Source organism: Delphinus delphis, chromosome 1 (assembly GCF_949987515.2).
Source record: "Delphinus delphis chromosome 1, mDelDel1.2, whole genome shotgun sequence".
NCBI lineage: Eukaryota > Metazoa > Chordata > Mammalia > Artiodactyla > Delphinidae > Delphinus > Delphinus delphis.
Window position 1 is genome coordinate 145,399,255 of NC_082683.1, and position 23,349 is coordinate 145,422,603.

General features: G+C 43.5%; 1 protein-coding gene across 1 annotated transcript; it reads right to left on the reverse strand.

Moving 5' to 3' along the window:
* Positions 1–1,157: 1,157 nt before the first annotated feature.
* Positions 1,158–22,443, reverse strand: TRAF5 (TNF receptor associated factor 5). Its single transcript, XM_059995154.1, has 11 exons — positions 22,418–22,443; positions 18,836–19,054; positions 17,794–17,851; positions 16,045–16,146; positions 13,513–13,677; positions 12,803–12,880; positions 12,410–12,484; positions 9,788–9,880; positions 5,999–6,139; positions 4,451–4,619; positions 1,158–3,819 (listed from the first exon to the last, which is right to left on the reverse strand). Exons 2-11 carry the CDS (start codon positions 19,051–19,053, stop codon positions 3,242–3,244), a joined length of 1,677 nt encoding a protein of 558 aa, XP_059851137.1. The 5' UTR covers position 19,054; positions 22,418–22,443; the 3' UTR covers positions 1,158–3,241.
* Between the last annotated feature and the right edge of the window lie 906 nt (positions 22,444–23,349).

A 23,349-nucleotide genomic window follows, 5' to 3' on the forward strand; every position in this document is an offset into this window, starting at 1 on the left:
ATCTGAAAGAGGCAAAAGAAGAAAACGGAGAATAGTTGTGAAGCAAAAACTGTAGGCCAGCAAATAGGGCAGTAGTAGGCAGTAGGGATAAGAGTAGTAGGAATAGTTTTAAGAAATTATTTGGAGGTCCCGTTGGCATACTGGGTGGGTGACTGGATGGGGAAAGTGAGGGGGGATTCATAGTGTCCGGACTCTGGCTTGGATGCTGACGTCACTAACTGGGGTGGTAGAAACGGGAGGAGTCACAGGCTGAGAGTGGTGGGGAGACTGGGAAGATCTTCAGTTCAGTTTTGGTGAAGTGTACTTGAAAGTACCTGTGGGACTTCCATGCTTAGATGTTCAGCAGGTACTTGGATATAGGGGTCTGCAGCTTAAGGCAAAGGCCAGGGTCAAAGATACAGACAGAGGAGGGAGCAGCCTGGGGGAGATAATGAGTTCAGGAGTGCTGGGGGTGGTGCCCTGGGAGCGACTGCTATTCTCAGGGTGGCATTTGGCCCTGCTGACATTCAGTTCCCTTCCCACCTCCCTTGGTACTTCTTTAACCTCTGACCTCTTCTCCAAATGCTTTGCAGATTCCTCTTCCTCCTCCCTAAAGTGTGGTGTTCCCAGGGGATTCCACCACCAGGTCCTCTATTGTGCATCCATCAAAGCTTTATCTCCAGCCCAGAATTCTTATGTAAGATTAAGACCGATGTCTGCAACCACTTTCAAGAGAAAAGAGGTAGTTGCAGTGTGGACCGATTGTCCAAGGGCCATCACAAAGGGTTCGTGGCTCTGTGTCCCATTTCTGTGCACTCAAGACTGGCACTTGGAATTGACCCTGTGACTATTTCTTGTTTCTCTGAAATCATCACATCTGGAGACCAGAGGTTAGAATTCAGATCTGTTAAGGTGCATTAGTATGTACCCCACCTCCCCACCCTATTTGAATCCTGCACATACCTTTCTCAAGGTTGTTGACTCCCCTTTTATGCCTAGTGTATTGTTTTCTTTTCATCAGGAACTGAAATCAGACGAAAATGGAAATACAAATTTAAATCTTACAGATACAGAATAAAAATAACCGTTCAGATCATTAAAAAGGAAAAATAAGTTTCCATGGCTCGACTTCCTTAAAACAAAATTCACAACTCTTATTTTGTGAGAAAGAAGTGCTTTTTATTTCAGAATACCTTGTTTTGTGTTCACTGTTTCAATGATGAAGGGACTCTGAACTCATAAGGCAAACCATGCCATGACTTACATTTTTTATGTAGAGAAGTTGGTTAAAGCACAAAATCAGTATTTTGATAAATTTGCTTTTTAAAATGTTTTTCACATCAAAGACTTAAAACTAGTTACAACAGTGTGATCTGTTCCTCAGGAACACAAGGATGACTTTGGACTTGATGAGAAACATTGAAAACAAGCACACAGCGCCACCTGCGTCCAGCTCTGGGGTCTAGAGAAACACTTCCTGAGTTTGTCTGAGGGAATGTGCTGACCGTCAGCTGTACCCCAGTTCACCAGCAGATTCAGGGTAGTTCTTTAGCAGATTTCTATTGTGAACCTAGGTCTTTGAATTTAACCCTTTGGGAAGATTTGTGCAGTATGAGTCTTTGGTATCTTGGAAATTTCACAGGAGAGATGAAGAAAGTTCCATTTATTCCAGAAGCCACTGGTGTAAATCATATGCTTCTGTGAGGTCAACTGATCAAGAGTTTTAAGGTGTGTGGTCATCACCCGAGTGAGCAGCTTGCCCTTGCATGCTCAAGGGAGCCAGCTGAGTGTCGGCCATGCTCGGTGGCATAACAAGAGTTAGGGCTCAGGAAAACTGGGTAGTTTCTTGTTAAGCTCAGGCTTATCAAGAGTCAGAAGGACTCAGGTAGACTTGTATTTACACTCCCAGACCCATACAGATAGATGTAGAAGAACACGATCATTTCTGTTCTTCACAAAGTACTCAGGACTTCGACAAGAAACATCACAAGTTTACATAAGTGCCCATTTTCATATCAATTTATGAATTCAAAATTCCTCTCAAAAAGAATAGGAGATACTGCTTTTAGCCATCAATTTCGGATGGGAATACGAACACCCATTGGAAATTGTAATGGTGTTCTCGTTTTAAATTCCTCTTATCCATTTTTGACATTTTCTTCTCCATCATATACTAAATTCTGCCCATCCTCATATTAATTTACTATTCTTACCAAATACCTTTAAACTATTTGTATACATGTACATATATTTATTAAGTTGAATCTTACGAAACTCATAACATTTGATCATTTTGTTTGAAAATGTTTTTTTCATGTGCTTGAACCTAATAAAATCTGAACTTTAGCTGGATGGCTGTACCTCCTTATGTATAAACTATGCCGTGCTTTCTGCTTTACTTCAACAGGGGGAATGAAAATGCTTACTCTATTCACCACTTCTTATGCATCCTTGCAAAACTGTGCTTGCTGACTCCTGGTAAACTTCATGAAAATATTAAAGGTGTAGTAATTTCCACAAATACAGTATATAACCAGAAAAAGTCTGGTCCAAACTGGGCAGATTGAAGTACATTACCCATCTACCTAACTGGAATAGCCTATCCTAAAAGATAGTTTTTGCAGGCTTACGGTCAGGTCTAGAATCAAAAGGTCAAATATAAAATACCAAAGCATGGGGCTTCCCTGGTGGCGCAGTGGTTGAGAGTCCGCCTGCTGATGCAGGGGACATGGGTTTGTGCCCCAGTCCGGGAAGATCCCACATGCTGCGGAGCGGCTGGGCCCGTGAGCCATGGCTGCTGAGCCTGCGTGTCCGGAGCCTGTGCTCCGCAACGGGAGAGGCCACAACAGTGAGAGGTCCACATACCAAAAAAAAAAAAAAAAAACAAAAAACCCAAAGCATTTTCAACTGGAAATTCTACTTCTGTGTCCTCAATGACATTTAATATTATAGAGGGCCCACCCTGAGACCCCACACTAAGCACCAGTAAAAGAGGTATGCCCCAGACCTTACCTTTAAGAAAATTAACATCTTTCAAGAGATATAAAAATATAAATAATGAGAAGATATTCTAAGTATTGTCAGTTTCAAACTGGGACAGAATAAAATGTAAAAAGAAGACAGCACTTGAGAAATCTCAAAATGACTTCAAACATTAAGGGCAAAGAGCCAAATACAAGTGTGTGTCGAGCCTACATTCAGTCACTACATTAACCAAAGGTTCTGGATTCAAGAAGTCCTTTTATCACCCCAGAAGCAGTGATTAGAGATCCTCCAGGTCAGTTAGATCCACAGCCACTTTCAAGAACAGGGTGTCATCTTTAATGTAGGTGTTCTTGGCATTCTCCAAAGTGGAATGAGCCACGAAGCGTGGACAGCCAGAGGCAATGTTCATTTCCCCATCGGGTCTTTTAAAGCTGCTGCTATTGGGGTCAGCCTTGAAGGTCTCCATAATGTGGTTCCTTTTGCCACTTTGGTCCAAAAGCATCAGGGTCACCCTCTGCCTGAATGGCCACTGCAACAGTGAGTCAAACTCCCCTCGCATCACCACAAAGTACAATGACAGATGCGTCCCCTTCCCGGACCCGTCCCCATTCAGGTACGCTCTAGCGCAGAGCCTGTAGCCACACCGGCTGGTGTAGAAGGGCTGGCTAAAGATGGATACTGTGTGTCCGTCCAGCGCCTCCTTCTTCTTCAGCTTGTAGTCTGTGACCTTCCAGATGAGCTTTCCGTTATAGCAGGCACTTTCTAGCAGCTTAAATCGCTCTTCGTTTTTATTCAGCTGTGCTTTATGAATATTAATGTGGGCATCATGTTTGTTAGTCTCCCCTTCCAAAACAACTGCAAGGAAAAAAAGACTCTGAAGGCCTTAAAGTTGTCTTTAAAATTTGCCCAAAGAGGAATTTTGTTATCCGAAGAGAACCAAGAAAATTCTGACATCCCAAAGATGAACTGAATTCAATGTCCACCAATGGACAATTCCTATTAATAATATCAACTCCGTGATTCTTGTGTCTTGGCAAGATTGGCACCAAGAAAACCCAAATGCGTCCTCTTGATCTGAGGCTCACCAAAGTGTTGAGAAGATGCACTCTGTACTGAGCTAGCGGGCATCTGCATGGTAAGCCCCACAGCTTTCTAACGGGAAGGCTTTGAAACAGCCAAGCCTGTCTCTTTTTCTATACTTAAAACAATGTTCCCACCACATCTTTCCCCTTCTCATTTTTGTCTACTCTCCTTAAAAAACCATCACTCCCTGTTCTTGGAATTTCCTGGCCCATTTCCACCCCTTGCTTGTTCCAGCTCCCGCTCATGGCCCTTCATCATTTTTGCCTGAGTGGCCAGAACCTCATGCTGTTCTGTTTCACAAATACCAGATTCAGCCATTATTGATCCTGGACAGCTGCTTGTTTCATGAATGCATGTAGAAATAATGAATCACCAACAGATAAGTATAAAACATTCGACATACCTAATCTTTGATCATGGGTTTCTAGCAGGGTGATTTTCTGTTTCACTGTATCAATCGCTTCCACCAAAGGCCTCAGATCAAATTTACTTTGTTGCTGGTTAGCCATTTGTAATAACTGACGCACCTGAACTTCTAGCCAAGCAGACTTGTCAATGTGACTGGCAAGAACCTTTCAGTACAAAGTGGATCATCATGTCAAAAAAATTTGAGTAGTTCGTTAAGGTTATATCTTTCAACTCAAACATTTCACCTTTAATTAATCAACTAATGAAATGAAAAATGCACAGTCCAGAAGAGAAAATTCAATGAGGATCTCAGAGAGATGAGTCACCTAATAGCTTCCTCCCCCTCCACAGCGTCTCTGCTCCTGTTTCAAATCTTTGAACTGTTCTTCATCTGAGTTTTACTCCTCCCTTGGTGTCTCTCCTCTTGGTTCTCTACCCTATCTTTATATTTCTGTTCTCTCCTTGCCTTATCACTTCCTTCTCTTAGATGCTACTCTTCTGATTCACTCCTACTCTGCTAGAAGGCAGAGAATGCGCTGGAAGAAGGCCCACCTGTTCTGGCCTGAGCACTACAGGTGGTACAGAAGTGCCTGAGCTAAAGCCTGAACATTTGGTTGCTCTCCTTAGATGGAAGGGACTAAATAAAACTATAACTATATTTCTCCTCCACTCTTACCCTTAGTGCCCTCATTCTTGACTGGTTTTTGTGTTAGAAAGAGGTCAGAATTGAGATAATAACATATGGTGGATTTCCTTTTTTCTACACACACTCACACACACATCCATATGGTATGCTGACAAATATGGAAATGATATGGCCTACATTTTCTGGAATAATCCAGATTTCAAAAAGATTGCCCATATCACATCTTGAAATATTTTCCACTGTAAATTTTATCATCACAATAAAGTCATTATTCTTTAGGAATTTGTTTATGGTTATTTAACATTCATGATTCACAAAGTAATTTTTGCTATGTTTTAGTGATGTTTAAAACATTTTCTTCCCAGGGGAATTAATAGTTTCACTTTGTTGACTACAAAATGCAGGACTACAGACGCTCTCAGGGAATCTGAAATCAAGTGACTAACATCAGCCCAACCTTGATTACAGCCCTAATTGCCATAAATTATAGAAAAGTACTGTACCAGTGTAAACATGTACTAACATTGCTAAATGTACTGGGTTATGTAAAAGAGGACCTTTATTCTTAGGAAACACATACTGAAGTATGTAGGGGGAAAGGGCCATAAGATAGACAACTTACTCTCAAAGGTTCAGAAAGAATACCCAAGGGGGGCGGGGGGGGGTGACAGGGACAGGGTGGGGGAGTTTGGGACAAGAAGGAGGAGGGGGGGATGAATGAAGCAAATGGGACAAAATACTGACAATGAGTGAATCTGGATGCAGAATATACAGGTGTTCTTTGCACTATCTTATTCTTGCACATTTGAAATTATTTCCATTTAAAAATTAAAAGAAAAACCCTCACGGCTAGTTGAAGGCTAAATCTTGATGATGAATAGAAAGGCCATTTCTCACCTGTATATTTGAGAGGAAAGTTCCATTTTTGCCAAACAACTGTGCAAACTGCTTGAACTCCTTTTCGAATTTCTTTACGGTTTCTGCTAGCTGCTGGATTTTACTTTCTTTTTGTTCTAGGCTCTTATATAAGTCAGAAATCTAATAACAGGAATATGAATGAGGTCATTGAACTGTATGCACACAAGTTAAAATTTAAATATAGTTCTAGGAAAATATTGCAGGTTAAGTATTTCTAGGAACGATATACACACATATATTTATAGAAAATATTTACAGGTAGATTACTATATAATTCTAAGAAATGTTCGCAGGTGCTTCCGAAAAAAATAAAGAAAAGAAAGATCCATAGATTCCTCATCAGCCTTTTCTATATGTAACCCACTTTGATGGCTCATCTAATGCTAGTGACACCACTTGACTAAATTTGCCGAACTGGTTCTCCTCTTTCATTCAGCATGCACTTATTAAACAACCGCAGAGTCCTGATCGCCATACCACATTAGATGCTGTATGCACAGCATCGATAGTAATAGATGCTATTTGCTGAGTCTGTCAAACCCTTATATTCCTTAGCTCTTTTAATTCTCAAAGAATCCTATGTGTTGGGTATGACTATCAGTTTCACTTTACAGATAAGGAAACAGAGGCAGAGCGTTTAAGTAACCTGCCCAGCATACCGCTAGCAAGTGGTAGGCAAAACACACCACCTCTCAGAATTTATAATCAATTTGAGGAAAATAACCAAAAACCTTCGCGTGATCCTCGACAACTCTTCTCTTATCCCTACACCCACTTAATCAGCAATACCTGCCAACTTTAGCTCCTGACACACAACAAAACAACTCTTACATCCATTTCTCATTGCATCTCATCTTGTTTCAGCCTGCGTTATTTCTCACCTGGGCTGCTACGATAGCTTCCTAACAGATCGTACACTGTCCCTAACAAACACATACCCGAAAAGAAGCTCTATGGGAGCTGGACTGGCATGAGTCCCACCGTCCACTGGAACGTCAACAACTGGGCTGGTGCCTGGCACCAGTAGGTGCTTGATAAATGTTTGTTAAATAGATGAATGAATGAATGCTCCCCCTGTCTTTAGCCTTGTTTTCCTCCAAATCATACTCCATACTGTGACCAGAAGAATAATAAGTGACAAATCTGGGCTGGTCACCCCTCCTACTTAACCATCTCTAGTGGCCTTCTTTTACAGGCTGTACAGGGCCCTACAAAATCTGCCCCTGGCCACCTTTTCAGCCTCATGCCCATTTGCACACTACACAACTGCTGTTTCAGGCCCTGCTCTCAGTCACTTCCTCCTTCACCTAGAAGCGACCACTTTTTAAGCCTCACTCAAGGGCATATCCTCCCAGAAATACTTCCACACTAGTACCACCTACCTAGGCCACCTCTTAAGTTCCATGACATTCTGACCATACTCTAGAAGCATAACTTACCTTCATGACTCATTGCTTTTTTGGGGGTTAATTTGGTCATTTTTTTCTCCACTAAATTGCTGAGGCTACATTTCACTTATTTCCCAATCCCCAAAGCCCAGCACAGCGCCTGGCACACAGAGGGCATTTGACACATGTTTTATAAATGAATGCATAAGTGGCTGCAATAACCATCTGATCTCTGGCCCCCAAATCTACTTATACCCCAAGAGCTGACTCCCATGTGCGTGTGCACCAGACATCCTTGACCAAAAGCAAACTCAGTGTCTCCTCTTGCCCCGCTCCCCTCACGTCTAACCTGTTCCTGTGTGCAGTGCCCATCTCAGTTAATAACGTTACCAAGTTCCCTGCCTTAACTACAGCATGTGACTCCAACCTGCAAAAGTCTCTCAATGCCCTCCCTCCATCCCCACTGACACAGCCTTGGTCAAGCCTTCACCTTCGGCATCACCACCAGCCACTACCACCTCCAGTATCACTTCCCCTAATACTGAACTGCTTATTGTTAGCCAGGCACTGTGCTAAGAGCGCACATATATAATTTGACCCTCACTACGACCCCATTTTACAAATGAGAAAATTGTGGAAGACAGAGGTTAAGTAGCTTGCCCGAACTCCGATGTGCGGAGCCAGGTCTTGAACTCAGGCCTTTCTGGCTCCAGGACCCTCAACCAACAATTGGCAGGCTCTACTGCCACACTGGCTAGTTTACTGCAGCATCCTTCTGCCTGGTCCCTCTGGCCTCATTCTCTTCTCTCCTTCTATCCATCTTCCATGCTACCACCAGCTGTCATATTTTTAAAGCCAAACAATTAGCTGACCAAGTATCTTCCTATTTAAAAACGTCTTTTAGATCCTTATTACTGGCAAACATTAGTCCAAACTTTCGCCCTTAAATCCTTTCTGAAATAGAGCAGAATATGAATAAATTAAAAAAAATCACTGAATGTAAAATGTTTGAAACTTCTTAGCTTACATGGAAGGCCAATGCAGTCTGGACCCAACACACCAGTCTTCAGCCTTTCCCTGTCTCACACCTGGATGTCTCTCTACCCCCAAACCCCATTTTCTTGGACCATCAGTCTCTCTCGTGCCTCTCTGCCTTGGCATAAACTTTCCCCTTCTGGAATATCCTCTTTCCACACATTTTAACTGACGGACCTTCTCTTCCTTCAAGATGATGCAGCTCGGATGTGTTACCTTGAAAAGCCTTCTGCAACTCCCACAGGGCAAACTGCTGCAGCCTCTGTACCCCAACACAGGGCACCCCCATTGCACGTCCCACAAGGCACAGCATCTTATCTGTTTACATTTTTGTGAGCTCTTCAAGGGTACGTGCTGTGTCTTCCTTGACTCAGTGTCCCTAGCAACTAGCATTGTACCTGACATGGCATGTGTTTGTTGGATCAGTGGATAGACGAATGAGGCAACACCTACAGAAAGAACTTGGGAATGGCTCCTAGGCAGCATGCCTTCCACCAGTTACAGTTTAATCAGTCTTTCTAATTTTCTCCACGATCTGACCCTGAAACTCACACACCTACTTTAATATGGAATCAGACACCATAAAATAATCTGCAGCCGTAAAATTCAGCTCCCTCTCTGCAGCTGGATGGTTTTCTTCCCTACCTGGGCTTGAAAAGTCTGATCCTCTGAGATGCCCTAACAAAATAATGAACTTTTAGAATAATTACTCAATAGAATCAGCATTTATTGAGGTCCACTATGAATATTCCAGGGACTACGGCTGGCATTTGCACACATCATTTCACTTGATAATCACAACCCAGTGAAATAAATATGTACGTATGCATTGATTGCAGTGAAATAAATATGCACGTATGAGTAGGTTGCAAAGTTAATAAGTTAAGACTTATTACAAAATATATAAAACCCACGGTGCCTAGAACAGATAGTCAAATGTTGTTTCATGGTAATACTGATTTCATTTAAAAACGCCAGACATCTACTAGGTTCCTGCTAGGTGCCAGGTAATAACCACAAGGTGTGTGGATAGGCTGCAGAGAGGCAGTGTGGTGTAACACGGGGAGCACTGGACTGAGAATCAGGGACATGGGTTTGAGATTGAATTCTGTCCCTTAATATCACAAACACATCAAAATTTCTTTGAGCTTAGTTACTTCACCTAAGATCTCAAGGGCACTTTCCAGTTTAATGTACTACAAGCCTGTGAGTCTGGCCACTTAGTAGAAAAACGTCTACCTCCAGTTGACTTATACTGAAACAGAGAGGAATATAAAAATACCAACAAGTACAAATCCTAGCGATTCTGTTGCCTCCCTTTATACTTGAACCCTTGAATATTTACCTGTTCTTCTAACTGGAAGTTCTTTTCTAAAACCAGAAGCATGTGGTCCCGTAAGGCTGAATGCTCATGCTCCTGCAGGTTTCCTCGTTTATCCTTTAATATGAAGAGAAAAACAAGTCAGGTTGTTGAAAGGCTCCCAAAATGAGGGTGGTGGTGGGATATTCTGCTAAAGCAGAACTTTAACAACTTTGCTTACTTGTCTCATGGTGGGTTGCAGAGAGAATAACCCCTCCCAGGTCCCTTTTCCAGCTTTAGGATTCTACAGTACCCATGACACGCTTACAGAGAGTCAGGCCACTATCAAAGTTCTCAGCACTAATTTCGTTCCTTGCCCTGGGAGTATATGACTGAGGGTTAAGTGTAGTTATTACCACCTCTCAACTATTCCCATGTAAAACTTACCTCCTTGGTGGGTTATCTCCCAGATCAGTTTTAAGCCTCCGTTAGTTCTCCCTCCTACCAAGCACACTTCTCTACCGCCTTCTATCACTGTCCTTTTATTGGGCAGAAGGTATGCAACCTAATTGTAATTTCAGCCCATGCAAATTTGTTGCCTTCAAAGTCAAATTATATGTTTCAAGAAGAAATGCAAACTTCTTCCCTTATTAAAATTCCATTGCAGACTGCCTGCATTACTAGTAAAAGCAAATGGTATGGGTGGCCCATAGACTCTAAGCAAACACTCATCCTCAATTTCCCTTCAGTTTAGGGTTGGCCCCTCCTCCAGAGAACTCCCCCAGCCATCCCCAGCAAGTCCTAGAATACAATCCAAATGGAAGTTTGGGCCTAACTGTAAAGAAGATTCCTTTTAGGGACTTCCCTGGTGGCGCAATGGTTAAGAATCCACCTGCCAATGCAGGGGACACAGGTTCGATCCCTGGTCCAGGAAGATCCCACATGCCGTGGAGCAACTAGGCTCGTGAGCCACAACTACTGAAGCCCGCACGCCTAGAGCCCGTGCTCCGCAACAAGAGAAGCCACCGCAATGAGAAGCCCGCGCACTGCAAGGAAGCCCCGCTCACCGCAACTAGAGAAAGCGCACATGCAGAAACGAAGACCCAAAGCAGTCAATAAATAAATAAATATTTTAAATAAAATTTTTTAAAAACGGAGATTCCTTTTAGAGCTGGAAAACAATTCTGTATTTTGTGCACAAGGAAAGTAAACCCTATCCTTTCTTCAGCCAAGATAATCACTGGTTTGCTATGTGACACATTTATGGACTCTTCACTGATTTTTTAAAAAAGGTTTCTCATAAGAGTTTTTTAAAATAAGAGAAATATATGCTTATCTCAAACAATACAGCAAGATGTAGAAGAAAAATAAAAGCCCCCTTCTCTCTGTCTCCACACCCAATTCCCTAATCTCACTACCAGAGTCAGTGAAGATACATACACAGTGAGATCATACTGTATGTAATTTTTAAAATATATACCTCATTCTTTTTATCAGATGCATAGTATTCCAAAATATGAAAAAATATATATATATACTTATATACTCAGTACTTCAGAGATGGACTTATAGGTTGTTTTTCATTTTTTGTGGGTTTTTGGATTTTTTTTTTTTTTTGGCTATATACAGTAGTCCCCATTTAGCCACTGTTTCAATTTCTGTGGTTTCAGTTACCCATGGTCAACCATGGTCCAAAAATATTAAATAGAAAATTTCGGAAATAAACAATTCATACTTTAAATTGTGAACTGTTCTGAGTAGCGTAGTGAAATCTTGTGCCTTCCTGCTCCGTCCTGCCCCAGAGGTGAGTCAACCCATAGTCCAGGTATCCAGGCCGTACATACTACCCACCCATTAGTCACTTAGCCATCTTGGTTATCAGATAAACTGTTGCAGTATCGCAGTGCTGTCATCAAGTAACCCTTATTTAGTCGATAACGGCCCCAAATGATGCTGGCAATTCAGATATGCTCCTACTGTGCCTAATTTGTAAATTGAACTTTATCACAGGTATGTATGTATAGGAAAGAAAAACATAGTATATATAGGGTTTGGTAGTAACCATGGTTTCAGGCATCCGTGGAGGATCTTGGAATCTGCCCCCATGGACAAGGGGGGAGTACTGTAAATATCTTTGTTTGCATGTGTGTTTGTATATGTGTGTAATCATTGCATACTTATGAAAGGATATCTGTGAAATAATTCTAGCAGTAGGATTGCAAGGTCAATGTGAGGGTCACATTTTATTTTCATAGATATAACCAAACCTCAAAATAGTTGGTATTAGGTATTATAAATTTTATGTATATATAAATTATTTGTTCTGTTTCTCTGGAGAACCCTAATACAAGTATTAGTATTATGTATTGTATACAAGTCTTTTTTTCTTTTTTCTATTCTGTTTATAGTTATTATAAAATATTGGCTATATTCCCTGTGTTGTATTATATATACTTATAGCTTATTTATTTTATACATAGTAGTTTGTACCTGTTAATTCCCTACCACCATCTTGCCTCACCCTACTGGTAGCCACTAGTTACAAGCACCAGTCTTAAAGTTTCTCAGAAGTGAATGTCCTTCTGCATCTTGAATGGAATCAAGAATAAAATGAACTCAACAAATGAATTATACAGTAGAAGGTAGACAGAAACAATTATTCCATACCTTTACAGTACAGCCATAGTGCTTGAAAGGACAGTCTTGTTCAGCTTCAGGACACACAGCAAGGTGTTCATCCACCTACAAAACAGACAGCCTCATGCTAGGGAAATGCATCCCCGACTCTCCAGCTACCTGGTATAACTGCAGCAAGCAGGGAGCCAAGGGTGGCTTGGGAAGAAGGGAGGAAGCACCATGCTGAAGCCTGGGGGAAGGAGAGCTACGATGAAAACAGAGAAGAATTCTCAGGGAGAAGGGGAGGGAAGACAGAACCATGGTTATCGTGAGGATAATTTAAGCCTTGGGCCCCTGCTTATGGGGTTTGATCAAACACACACCACAGTGATTACTGAAACTCTATCTTACATAAAATCTACTAAGAGAATTATTTACAGTTACCTCAGTTCTTGGAATAATCTGCAAACACTTGTTGGGACAAGATACTGGGTACTCAGGACACAAGTTTTCCTCATGATTCTGAAACAGAAAAAGTGTGCTGAAATAAAGCCAGCCTTGCTTCCAAAGGCTCCCTGTATGGCCTCAGAGTGTGTATACATATGTCCCTTTGGGGATCTATGCTATGTGGCTTACCCTCTGTAGGAAGGTATGGCCTAGTTCCAAAAAGCGTTCTAGGTGGCTGCCTTCTTGGTATAAGTGAATTCAATTCAGTTCAATTTTCCAATTCTTTTAAAGAAGGTCAGAGGACATGGGACTGACAGAGGACAGACTATGGGAGTCACTGGCTTGGCTCCTTTGGTACATGTAAAGGGTACCCCATGCTCTTGTCTTATGCCGGCATCCTGCCTCTTAGGTCAGAGCATCCTGAGGACAGACAGTGTGGTCACCTCCTTGGGACCCAGCGCCTAGCATCACTCCTGGACCACTCACACTCAGCAGGTGCTCAAACAACATTTTTGCCAATGATACATGAATAGAGTCCCACCAAGAAGGTTTTTAGCTTTTTATAGAACCCTCAGATGAAGTTATTCTTTAGACCTCTTTCTGCATAAAAATAAATCCAGAAAAGTGCTTCTGGTATCCCACCTGATTCACTGTGACCACTGAGGCAGAATTTAGTCCCATAAAGATGATTCTTTTTTTTTTTTTACCTGTAGATTGATGACTGCCACATCCTTTTTGCAATAAAGGCATTTTTCCTCTCGAAACGGACAGTCTGCGCTCAAATGCTCTTTCAGATCTTTGCGAAGGACTGGCTCCCGACAGCTCTCATTAGAGCACTGCACAGCTTGGAATAAGCAGTGCTGAAGGTGGTCCTGCGACAGATAACAACAAGCCAGTGGGGACCCACTGAGCAGGGCAGTGGGAGGGGAAGCCTGGTGCAAGGCCTAGTGAGGGAGGGAGGGAGGACCCTGGGGCAGCAGGAGAAAGGACTGCGGGGGTGGGGGGCAGGGGGCACAACCTCTGTCACAGGCTCTCTGCAGAGGCCACCCGCTGCCTCTGCTGAGCACAGGGCATGGAGAAGGCTGCTTGCACGGAGGCTGTGACAGCCAGCCTTGTTTGGAGGACAGGGGAAGATGCGTGAGGAAGAAAGCATGCCGGGTTTATCTTTGATTACCTATTAACCTGCTCATATTCTCAGGTTAGCTCTTGAATATTTTCCTTAGACACGCCAATTAATTTACCAGCTCCTCAAGGACATTTCTTTTGTGCACCCTCCATCCCCACCTCCAGCACCAAGTACTAATCTCTGCACAGCAGATGGTAAAAGCCGGAACAGAGGGCAAAGAGGGAAGAAGAGAAGGCTACCTCCTAAGTAAGTGAAGGGAGGGGAAGGACTAAAGGAAAGAAAAGGAGGGAGAGGAAGCTCTTCCAGAAGCGGTAAAGAAAACGATAGAGGAATACAGGATCACAGGCCCAGGAGAAGCTGGGATGGGTCATCCTTGTCAAGTCAGGAAATGTTCTTGACCAGAATATTAGAGAATGGTGACTCAGACAGTGTTCTTCATGTTACAGATTTTTAAAAGCAGGCATGTCTTAACAGAACCTGTGGATAACACTGCAAGTTACTGTGGTGCTGACAAGGTATCAAAATCCTAAGGAGTTTGTTCCCCACCACAAGATCCTTTAAAACAGGGTTGGCAAGCTATGGCCCTTGGGCCAAATCTGGCCTGCTACTTGTTTCTGTAAATAAAGTTTTATGGAGAACAGCCACACCTATGTCTCACATAATGGCTATGGCTGCTTTCCCTCTGAGTAGCTGCGACAGACACTGTATGGCTGGCAAAGCTTAAAATATTTACTGTCTGGCTCCTGACAGAAACAGTTTGCTGACCCCTTAAGAGAACACACAGTTTTACTATAGGATGTAAATAAATATTATAGCTGTTCTCCTTTGCCTCTAGTAATGAGAGACAGTGACAACTGACATCTACATCTTCTCCAAAATCCATGGATGCTACCCCTCAGCTCTCACCAAAACCATCAACATTCATCAAGACTCTGCTACCTGTGAGATCCTACACCTTACTCGCAAGGTGAAGGAGAACAGGGAATGAGAGGAAATACAAAAGAAACAGGTGAAAATAAACCAGCCACTGTTCTCCAGAAGCTGAGGATCTGGTCACTAGAGCTGATCAATGAGCCTCATTTCCTGTACAGGCTTAGTGACAACAAAGTTGGTAAAGAGGCCCTGCTTGCTCTAGGACCTGACTATCAAAACAAGTGGCAAGGGACTGTCTTAGGAAAACACAAAAACCTTCTGTGAACTTCCAAAGAAATTCTTGGGTTAACAAGGGAATCATTTACACATTTATGAGCTCAGTGCCTAGGGGTGTAGAGGCACGATGGGGAAAAGACTGAATCACCTGAAATACATTCCAAAACGTGTGGCTGGGAAGGGAAACTTGTAGCATCCTCCTAGCAATTCCCTGGAAGCTAGAGATGCTTGCCTCGTATTCATTCATAGTGTGATTGAACCTGACATGGGCTTGCTGTGGCGGAGCCACGTTTCCTGCTTTCCATTTAACAACCTTGCACCGCTGGATGCAAGAGCAAGGTAGGACAGCTTCATCTGAAAGGAACTCGACAACCCTTCACCTCCCCTACACCTCGTTTGCTTGCATCTCATACCAATGCTTCGCCTTTACACTACATTCTAGCTCTGTTCTGGTCTGTGTCATCTGCCTTAGATCACAACCTCTAAGACAGCAGGGCCCACAGCAGCTAGGAGACACCCGCCCCAGCACCTGCAAATGCTTCCAGGCAGGGACCCTTACAATTGTGTCTTTCTGCAGTCATGCCCTGGCTCCCATCCTAGGAATCCCCAATCCTTCACAGTTTTCCGAAAATGGCGTGTCCTTGCTCGACCATTTCTTTTGCCCAGCATGTCTCACATCTTCTCTTTTGGATCAATAACCCTAACCCACAAGTTAAGGTCTAGCACACATGGTATGTCCTCCATGTGTTCCATACAAAATGAATCTCTTCATGTGAGATTAATGTCACACCTTAGCCCTCGGTGTGCTGCACTGTAGCCAAGTGTACCTCTAGACAAGAATTCTCTGAGGGCAACCCAATGAATCTCCGTACCATGCTTAGCCCACTAACTGTCACATAAAAATGTTCAGTACATGTCACTGGAAAAATAGCAAAGGCAAATACTGTTCACCAGTAATACCAACCTGGTATCGTCCCAGAATAACCTTGGCATTACATGCAGGAGCATTTTTGCAAAATACATATAAATTGAGGACTTCTCTTCTGCAGCAATTGTCTTTAAACACCTAAAAGATAAACAAAGTAGGTCTCACACACTCCAAAGCTTTAGAGCAACGTGAAGGAAGCTATTATTAATTTGGTCTTCAAGTACATCTCAAAAGTTGGGTGGAAACTTCCAGTCAGTGGTTGGAATGGAAATACCAGATTCACCACCATAAAAGAAAAGGCTGTCTCAGATACATCTGACAGGCCAGGTAATTTAATGCTTAGTGCAGTAGGCTGAAGCTAGGAGAATCTCGTGGTGAACTTGACCCCACATGCTCAAAGGTCAAGAGGTGGGGCTGTGGATGAGGGTGATGCTTTCAGCTTCCTGTCCCAGGGTGAACGTTTGCATTAGTCTTCAGGTGGTGTCACTGAAGCTGTGCTGACTTATTTTTCAGCACAAGCCAGGGGTTGGCAAACTTTCTCCCTAAAGGATCAGAGAGTAAATATTTTCAGCTTTGCCAACCACGTTGCAATGTTCTCTGTTGCAACTATTCAACCCTACTGTACCCGATACTTAAATGAATGGGCATGCCTGTGTTCCAATAAAACGTCATTTATGGACACTGAAATGTGAATTTCATATAATTTTCACATGTCACAAAACATTATCCTTCTTTTGATTCATAAAATAAATTTTTGTTTTGAAATAAAGACTCACAAGAAGTTGTAAAAAATAGTACAAAGTTCCTGTGTAGCCCTCTTTTGATTTTTTTCAATGATTTAAAAATATAAAACCATTCTTAGCTCACAGGCCACACAGAAACAGGTGGTAGGCTGGATTTATCCCAACAAATCCCATGTTGTAGTATGCCAACCCCTGGCCTAGTGCGTGAGGCAGACACAAGTACAACTAAGCATTTGGAAAAGGCATCATAAGAGCAGAGAGAAGGAGCATGAACATTGGACTAAAAAGACAAACAATTCACTTAAAAAATGGGCAAAGGATTTGAATAGGAATCTCTACAAAGAATATATCCAAATGGCCAAGCACATGAAAAAATGCTCAGCGTCATTAATCATTAGAGAATCAAAACCACGAGATACCTCTTCATACCAACTAGGAAGACTATAATAAAAAAGATGGACCACAACGTATTTTGGTAAGGATGTGAAGAAGTTAGGACTCTCATACCTTCCTGGTAAGAATGTAAAATGGTGCAGCTGCTTTGGAAAATAGCCTGGCAGTGCCTCAGAACGTTAAACACAGAGTTACCATGAGACCCAGTCATTCCACTCCTAGGCACACACCCCAGAAACATGTACACTTTAAAGGCAAATTTTATGGTAAATGCATTGTATCTCAATAAAGCTATTGTTAGACATAATAATAATAAAAGAAAGTTTTAGAGACTAAACAGATGAGAAAGTGATTCCAGGAAGCAGGGTGTTTCATTTCTGCAAGTGACTCATGGTAACTGGAGCTAGTACAGGAAGAGGGTAAAGAAGAAGTGGGAGAAGAATCCTGGGGGGGTCAGTAAGGACTCAAACTAGCTTCTCTCAAAGAGGGGTGGGAGTGGGGTCCCACCTTACCCCACAGTAGAGGAATATGGATTCCAAGGAAGGTCCCCCTCCCACTCTTCTGCTCCAACTTCTCTGTCCAATTCAACCCAGGACACTGGCTGCTCCGTCACCCAGAGAACTGCTAACCCAAAGCACGACTGTCTTACCTCCTGAGATTTGATCACCTCCTTATCTACAGGGCAGAGTGGGACTGCGTTTAATTCTCTGGAAAGAAAAATCAAAATGAAGCCAGAATTAAGGGCTGACCTCAACAGCCCATCCAAGAGCAGCCGCAGCGCTTCAGCCACCCCCTTGCAGTTCCCCCTGAGCAGGCCAGGCCCTGCCTTTATTCATGCTGTTCCATCCTCCCAGAAGGGGCCCCCCAGTACCCCAACTTCAGCACCTCCTCAGTCTGCCTGAGAAACTCCCATTCATCCTCCAGGATGTGAGTCAAAGAGGGAGTCCTGCAGACAGGGTCAAATGTCCTCTGCCAACGTTCCCTCGGCAGTCTTGTGCTATCACACTGCACCCCAACTTGCACCTTCACTAGAACATAGAGGGTCCTCTGTCACACTGGACCTCCAGCTCTTCACCTCTGTGCACTAGAGCTTGGTTTAGCAGGGTGTCTGGAACACACAGGTGCTGAATGAACGAACCCAGGAATGAATGAGAAGGTGCTGTAATAACCCCCTTTGCAAGCTTGGGAGGGTACAACTCCCGTGGCATCCCTGTATAAACCCCCAAGGCCTGCTTCCATGTCTCTCCTGGTTTCCACCTCAAAATGGCACGACCCACGTTTTACAGCTGCCGGGGAGTCGACAGAGTATCCACGGCGGCAAGGAACCTTCCAGATGCGACACCACCTCTGCCTCAAGGCAAGGAAAGGTCAGGGCGCCTACAGGAAAGACCCCCGTGAGATACAGGTCCTTCCTCACATGGACTGTGCACTGAGGTCTGCCTTCGTGTGCAAAACAGGTGTGGTCTGAATTTTCAGAAAAGGTGACTATCAATAAGACGGAAAAAAATGAAGATGATTCCTCAGGCTCTCAGAGAAGGGTGCTGGGAGGGCCCGTCCTCATAGTCGTGGTTCTGTGGCCAACCGCAGCAATTCCCGAAACCACGATTACAGTTGAGCGGCCACAGATGACATGTAGATCCCAGGAACAGCCCTGTCCGCTTCTGGCCAGAGCGCAGGCCCTGAGCGCTCACCTCAGGGACAGGATGCAGTGCTGGCAGAAGCGGTGCCCACAGCCCGTCTGGTGGGGGTTGTGAAGCACTGAGCGACAGAAGGCACATCTGTAGCGCTCTTCCAGCTGCTCCACAAACTGGTACTCTGCATCTGGCTCAAAGTCCAAAGACGTGGAGTTACCAGAATTCTGGCGGATGAAGCCACAGGGGACACCTCCTTGCTCCTCAGAACAAGCCATTCTGGGGGATCAGGAGAAAAGAAGGAAAATTCAGTGTGCGAACACCACAGCAACTACAGCCATCAGGTGTTTGAATCATCTGTTCCCTGATTAGTGAACATCACCCACAGGGTCATTCTGTTATGACTTTGTAACCATAGTAACAATCTCCTGCCACTGGAGGGCTCCTGCAGAGGGGAGGTGGCTTTGGGGCGCTCAGCGGGAGGCTGGACCAGATAACTTCTAGCGCGATTCAGTGAGATTTCAGCCCACTGTCCATCAAAAGGATGCTATTATCCTTCAGTGTGGCTACATGCTTGGGCAAAATATAGCCAGGTGTTAACTACATTCTGAGTAAACTCTGGTTATGGATTTTTCTTCCACTCATTTGAGAAAATTGAAACGAACGTTTTGTTAACATTTTTTAGAAGCAAGAACTTTGTGTACCAGTACATTCCTTGCAAAATATATAAATACACCACCACCACTAAGCCACACCATTTCTCACCTGAGCTAAATAAAAGCCCATTAACTGCTTTCCCCTCCAATCCATTCTCCATACAGCCAGGGTGATATTTTCAAAATACAAGTATGATGGAAGATTATCTCCCCTCATCATTCAGTGGCTTCCCAGTGCTCTTAGGTTAAAGCCCGTGGTGCTAAGCAGGCTACAAGAATGCATCCTCCCCACCCAGTAGCATCCTGGACCTCTCCTCCCCTTGCTTCCTGCACTCCAACTACACAGGCCTTCTTTTAGTTCTTCCAATATATCATGCTGTCTTCTGCCACAGGGCCTTTGCACGAGCTGTTGCCTCCGTGCTTCCACTATCCCCTTCCAGGCTCCTCATTTAGTTAACTCATATTCATGCTTCAAATTTCATTGCAAGCTTCATATTCTCAGGTAAGCCTTTTCTTCTCCCCTTGGTCTGACAGCAGGAGGTCTACTCATCAGTCTGTAAAACATGCAAGGCTTCCAGGGGGTGGCTAGGGGATAAAGGTAAGTGTGTGTGGGGGGGGGTGGATTTTTTGCTTATAATCCTTTTGAATTTTTGAATATGGATATATTACCCATCCAAATATTTAAAAAATATACAAAACCAAAAACCCATTCATCCACTGTTACATCTGTCATAGAACCAGGTTCCATTCCTTCAGAGCAACGCTTGATTTGAGATTGGACACGCACTTGTGTGATTATTTTATTTATATCTATGCTCCTCAGTGATACACAGATAGCATCTGGTCTTGCTCACTGTTGTGTTTCCAGCCCTTGGCACTAAGCCAGGCGTGGAGAACAACTCAGCTATTTGTTGAGTTAAAGTTATTCAATGGACTTTTTGTGAGACCCTCAGCAGGGCAGCTCTAAGTAGTACTGGCCTCTAACATAGTGATTCTTTTTTTTTTTCTAATAGGTGAGGGAAATTAAGAGGTGCAAGCTTCCAGTTACAAAATAAATGAGTCATAACATAGTGATTCTTAACCTTTTCTGAGCAAGGACTTCCCCTGGCTTTGAAAATTTGATGAAAACTCTAGACCTTCTCCCTATAAAATAGCACACACGTCTTACATGTGTACCCTTAAGGACCCTTGGGACCCCCACCGGGGTCCCCAGGTTAACAACAGTCTGTCTGCCCTGCAGGCATGCTGCTACTTTTGGCACAGTGCCAGGAGTCGTGGTTTCAGTGTCTGCAAACAGTGAAAGGATGGGTGGTCCTTGGGGGTGACATCCCTCCATGTGGCTGTGGTACAGGAAGGCTTGGCCTTCAGGATGGCTTGTTCTTGGGATCCCTCATGATTCTCCTGGAGCTGACCAGTTCAGCTGGGCCTGGGAGCAGCTGTGTGGCCTGACCACGTAGGCAAGAGATGGGCAGCCCCATTCAACCCTAAGCTCTGCCCAGGTCAGCTGCTGAGTCCGGGCTGTGGCCTGGATGAATGGAGCAGAGGAAGCAACTGGCCTCTTTCAGCGAATAAAGCTTGCTCTCTGGAGAAGCCCAGCAGACCAGGGGATTGTCTTCTTTGTCCTGGGGTTTGAGACCAAAGCCCCACGTTTTCCTCCCTGCATGTTTCCTGCAGAATTTCAAGGGTGGGAGGTGAGCAGAACAAGATGTGATTGGTCCCCCTTTGACGTTGTTTACTCTTGAGATTTAACAAAAAAGTTTTAATTATGATGATGAAGAGGCACAGCACTTGATGTACACAAACAACCTAATAACCAAGACTCACCTTTCTCTCAGAGAAGGGGGAGAACCTATTCCAAACTGCCCTAATCCGTCCTGTGTCCTCTAGTCCCAAGGGAGGAGAACAATTCACGTCCTATGCCCCTGTAGGGTTCTCTCTCAAGATCACACTCGTGTCTATGTCACAGAGCATCTAAATTTGGACCCTCAGACATATACTCTAAAGCAGCAGGTCTGTTGAGCCCCCAGAACAAGGGAGTAGGATGTACAAAACTCAGTTTGGGTTCCCCTCCACTACATTCTATCCTATTTCCTAGCACAAGAATTTAATGTGCTCATCTGTGTCTCTGTCTTTCTCTACCTTCCAGTCAATTTTGCTGTGAACCAAAAATCACTCTACAAAATAAAATCTCTTAAAAAATGTGAGGACAACTAGGGCACCTACTAGGCACTGGTGAGGGACCACAGACACCTAAGTGCACAGGAGGAACCCCCAGCAACCAGTTGTTTCAATTATACTTTTATTTTTCCTAATATATTTTTTATCTTTCTTATTTTTATTATATTTTTTTGCGGTACAAGGGGCTCTCACTGTTGTGGCCTCTCCCGTTGCGGAGCACAGGCTCTGGATGCGCAGGCTCAGCGGCTGTGGCTCACGGGCCCAGCCGCTCTGCGGCATGTGGGATCTTCCCGGACCGAGGCACGAACCCGTGTCCCCTGCATCGGCAGGCGGACTCTCAACCACTGCGCCACCAGGGAAGCCCTATATTTCTTATTTTACTTTGTTCTTTATTCTTTGATATTTTACTGCTCCTTTTGTTTCTTTGTTTCTTTGTTTCTTTTTTTTTTTTTTTACCACACCACAAAGGCTGTGGGATCTTGGTTCCCAGGCCGGAGGTCAGGCCTGAGCTCCTGTGGTGGGAGCTCCGAGTCCAAATCGCTGGACTAACAGAGAACCTCAGACCCCAGGGAATATTAATCAGAGTGAGGCCTCCCAGAGGTCCTCATCTCAGCACCAAGACCTGACCCTATCCAACTGCCTGCAAACTCCAGTGCTGGACATCTCAGGTCAAACAACTAGTAAGACAGGAATACAGCACCACCCATCAAAAAAAAAAAAAAAAAAATGACAAAAACTATGTTACAGACGAAGGAGAAAGGTAAAAACCTACAAGACCAAATAAATGAAGATGAAATAGGCAACTTACCTGAAAACGAATTCAGGGTAATGATCGTAAAGATGATCCAAAATTTAAAATACTCTAGAAGGAATCAGTAGCAGCATAACTGAAACAGAAAAACAGATAAGTGAGCTGGAAGATAAAATGGTGGAAATACTGCCAGGGAGCAGAATAAAGAAAAAAGAATGAAAAGAATTGACTACAGTCTCAGAGACCTCTGGAACAACATTAAATACACCAACGTTCGAATTATAGGGGTCCCAGAAGAAGAAGAGAGAAAGAAAGGGTTTGAGGAAATATTTGAAGAGATTATAGTTGAAAACTTCCCTAAGATGAAAAAGGAAATAATCAAGTCCAGGAAGCACAGAGGGTACCATAAAGGATACACCCAAAGAGAAACATGGCCGAGACATATTAACCAAACTTTCAAAAATTAAATACAAAGAAAAATATTAAAAGCAGCAAGGGAAAAGCAACAAATAACATACAAGGGAATCCCCATAAGGTTAACAGCTAATCGTTCAGACTCTGAAAGCCAGAAGTGGGTGGCAGGACACATTTGAAGGGATGAAAGGGAAAAACCTACAACCAAGATTACGCTACCTAGCAAGGACCTCATTCAGATTCGATGGAGAAATTAAAATCTTTACAGACAAGCAAAAGTTAAGAGAATTCAGCACCACCAAACCAGCTTTACAACAAATGCTAGAGGAAGTTCTCTAGGCAGGAAACACAAGAGAAGGAAAAGACCTACAAAAACAAACCCAAAACAATTAATAAAATGGTAGTAGGAACATACATATTGATAATTACCTTAAATGTAAATGGATTAAACACTCCAACCAAAAGACACAGACTGGCTGAATGGATACAAAAACAAGACCCTTATATATGCTGTCTACAAGAAACGCACTTCAGACCTAGGGACACATACAGACTGAAAGTGAGGGGATGGAAAA

What these genes read in the sequence shown, in the direction of transcription:
- TRAF5 (XM_059995154.1), bottom strand. Translation starts at nt 19,053, where the DNA reads ATGGCTTGTTCTGAGGAGCAAGGAGGTGTCCCCTGTGGCTTCATCCGC. An exon ending in AGGTGATCAAATCTCAGGAG is followed by an intron (nt 16,147 to 17,793) that starts GTAAGACAGTCG and finishes TTTATCTTTTAG; the next exon opens with GTGTTTAAAGACAATTGCTG. An exon ending in ACTTCCAGTTAGAAGAACAG is followed by an intron (nt 6,140 to 9,787) that starts GTAAATATTCAA and finishes TCCTGTTATTAG; the next exon opens with ATTTCTGACTTATATAAGAG.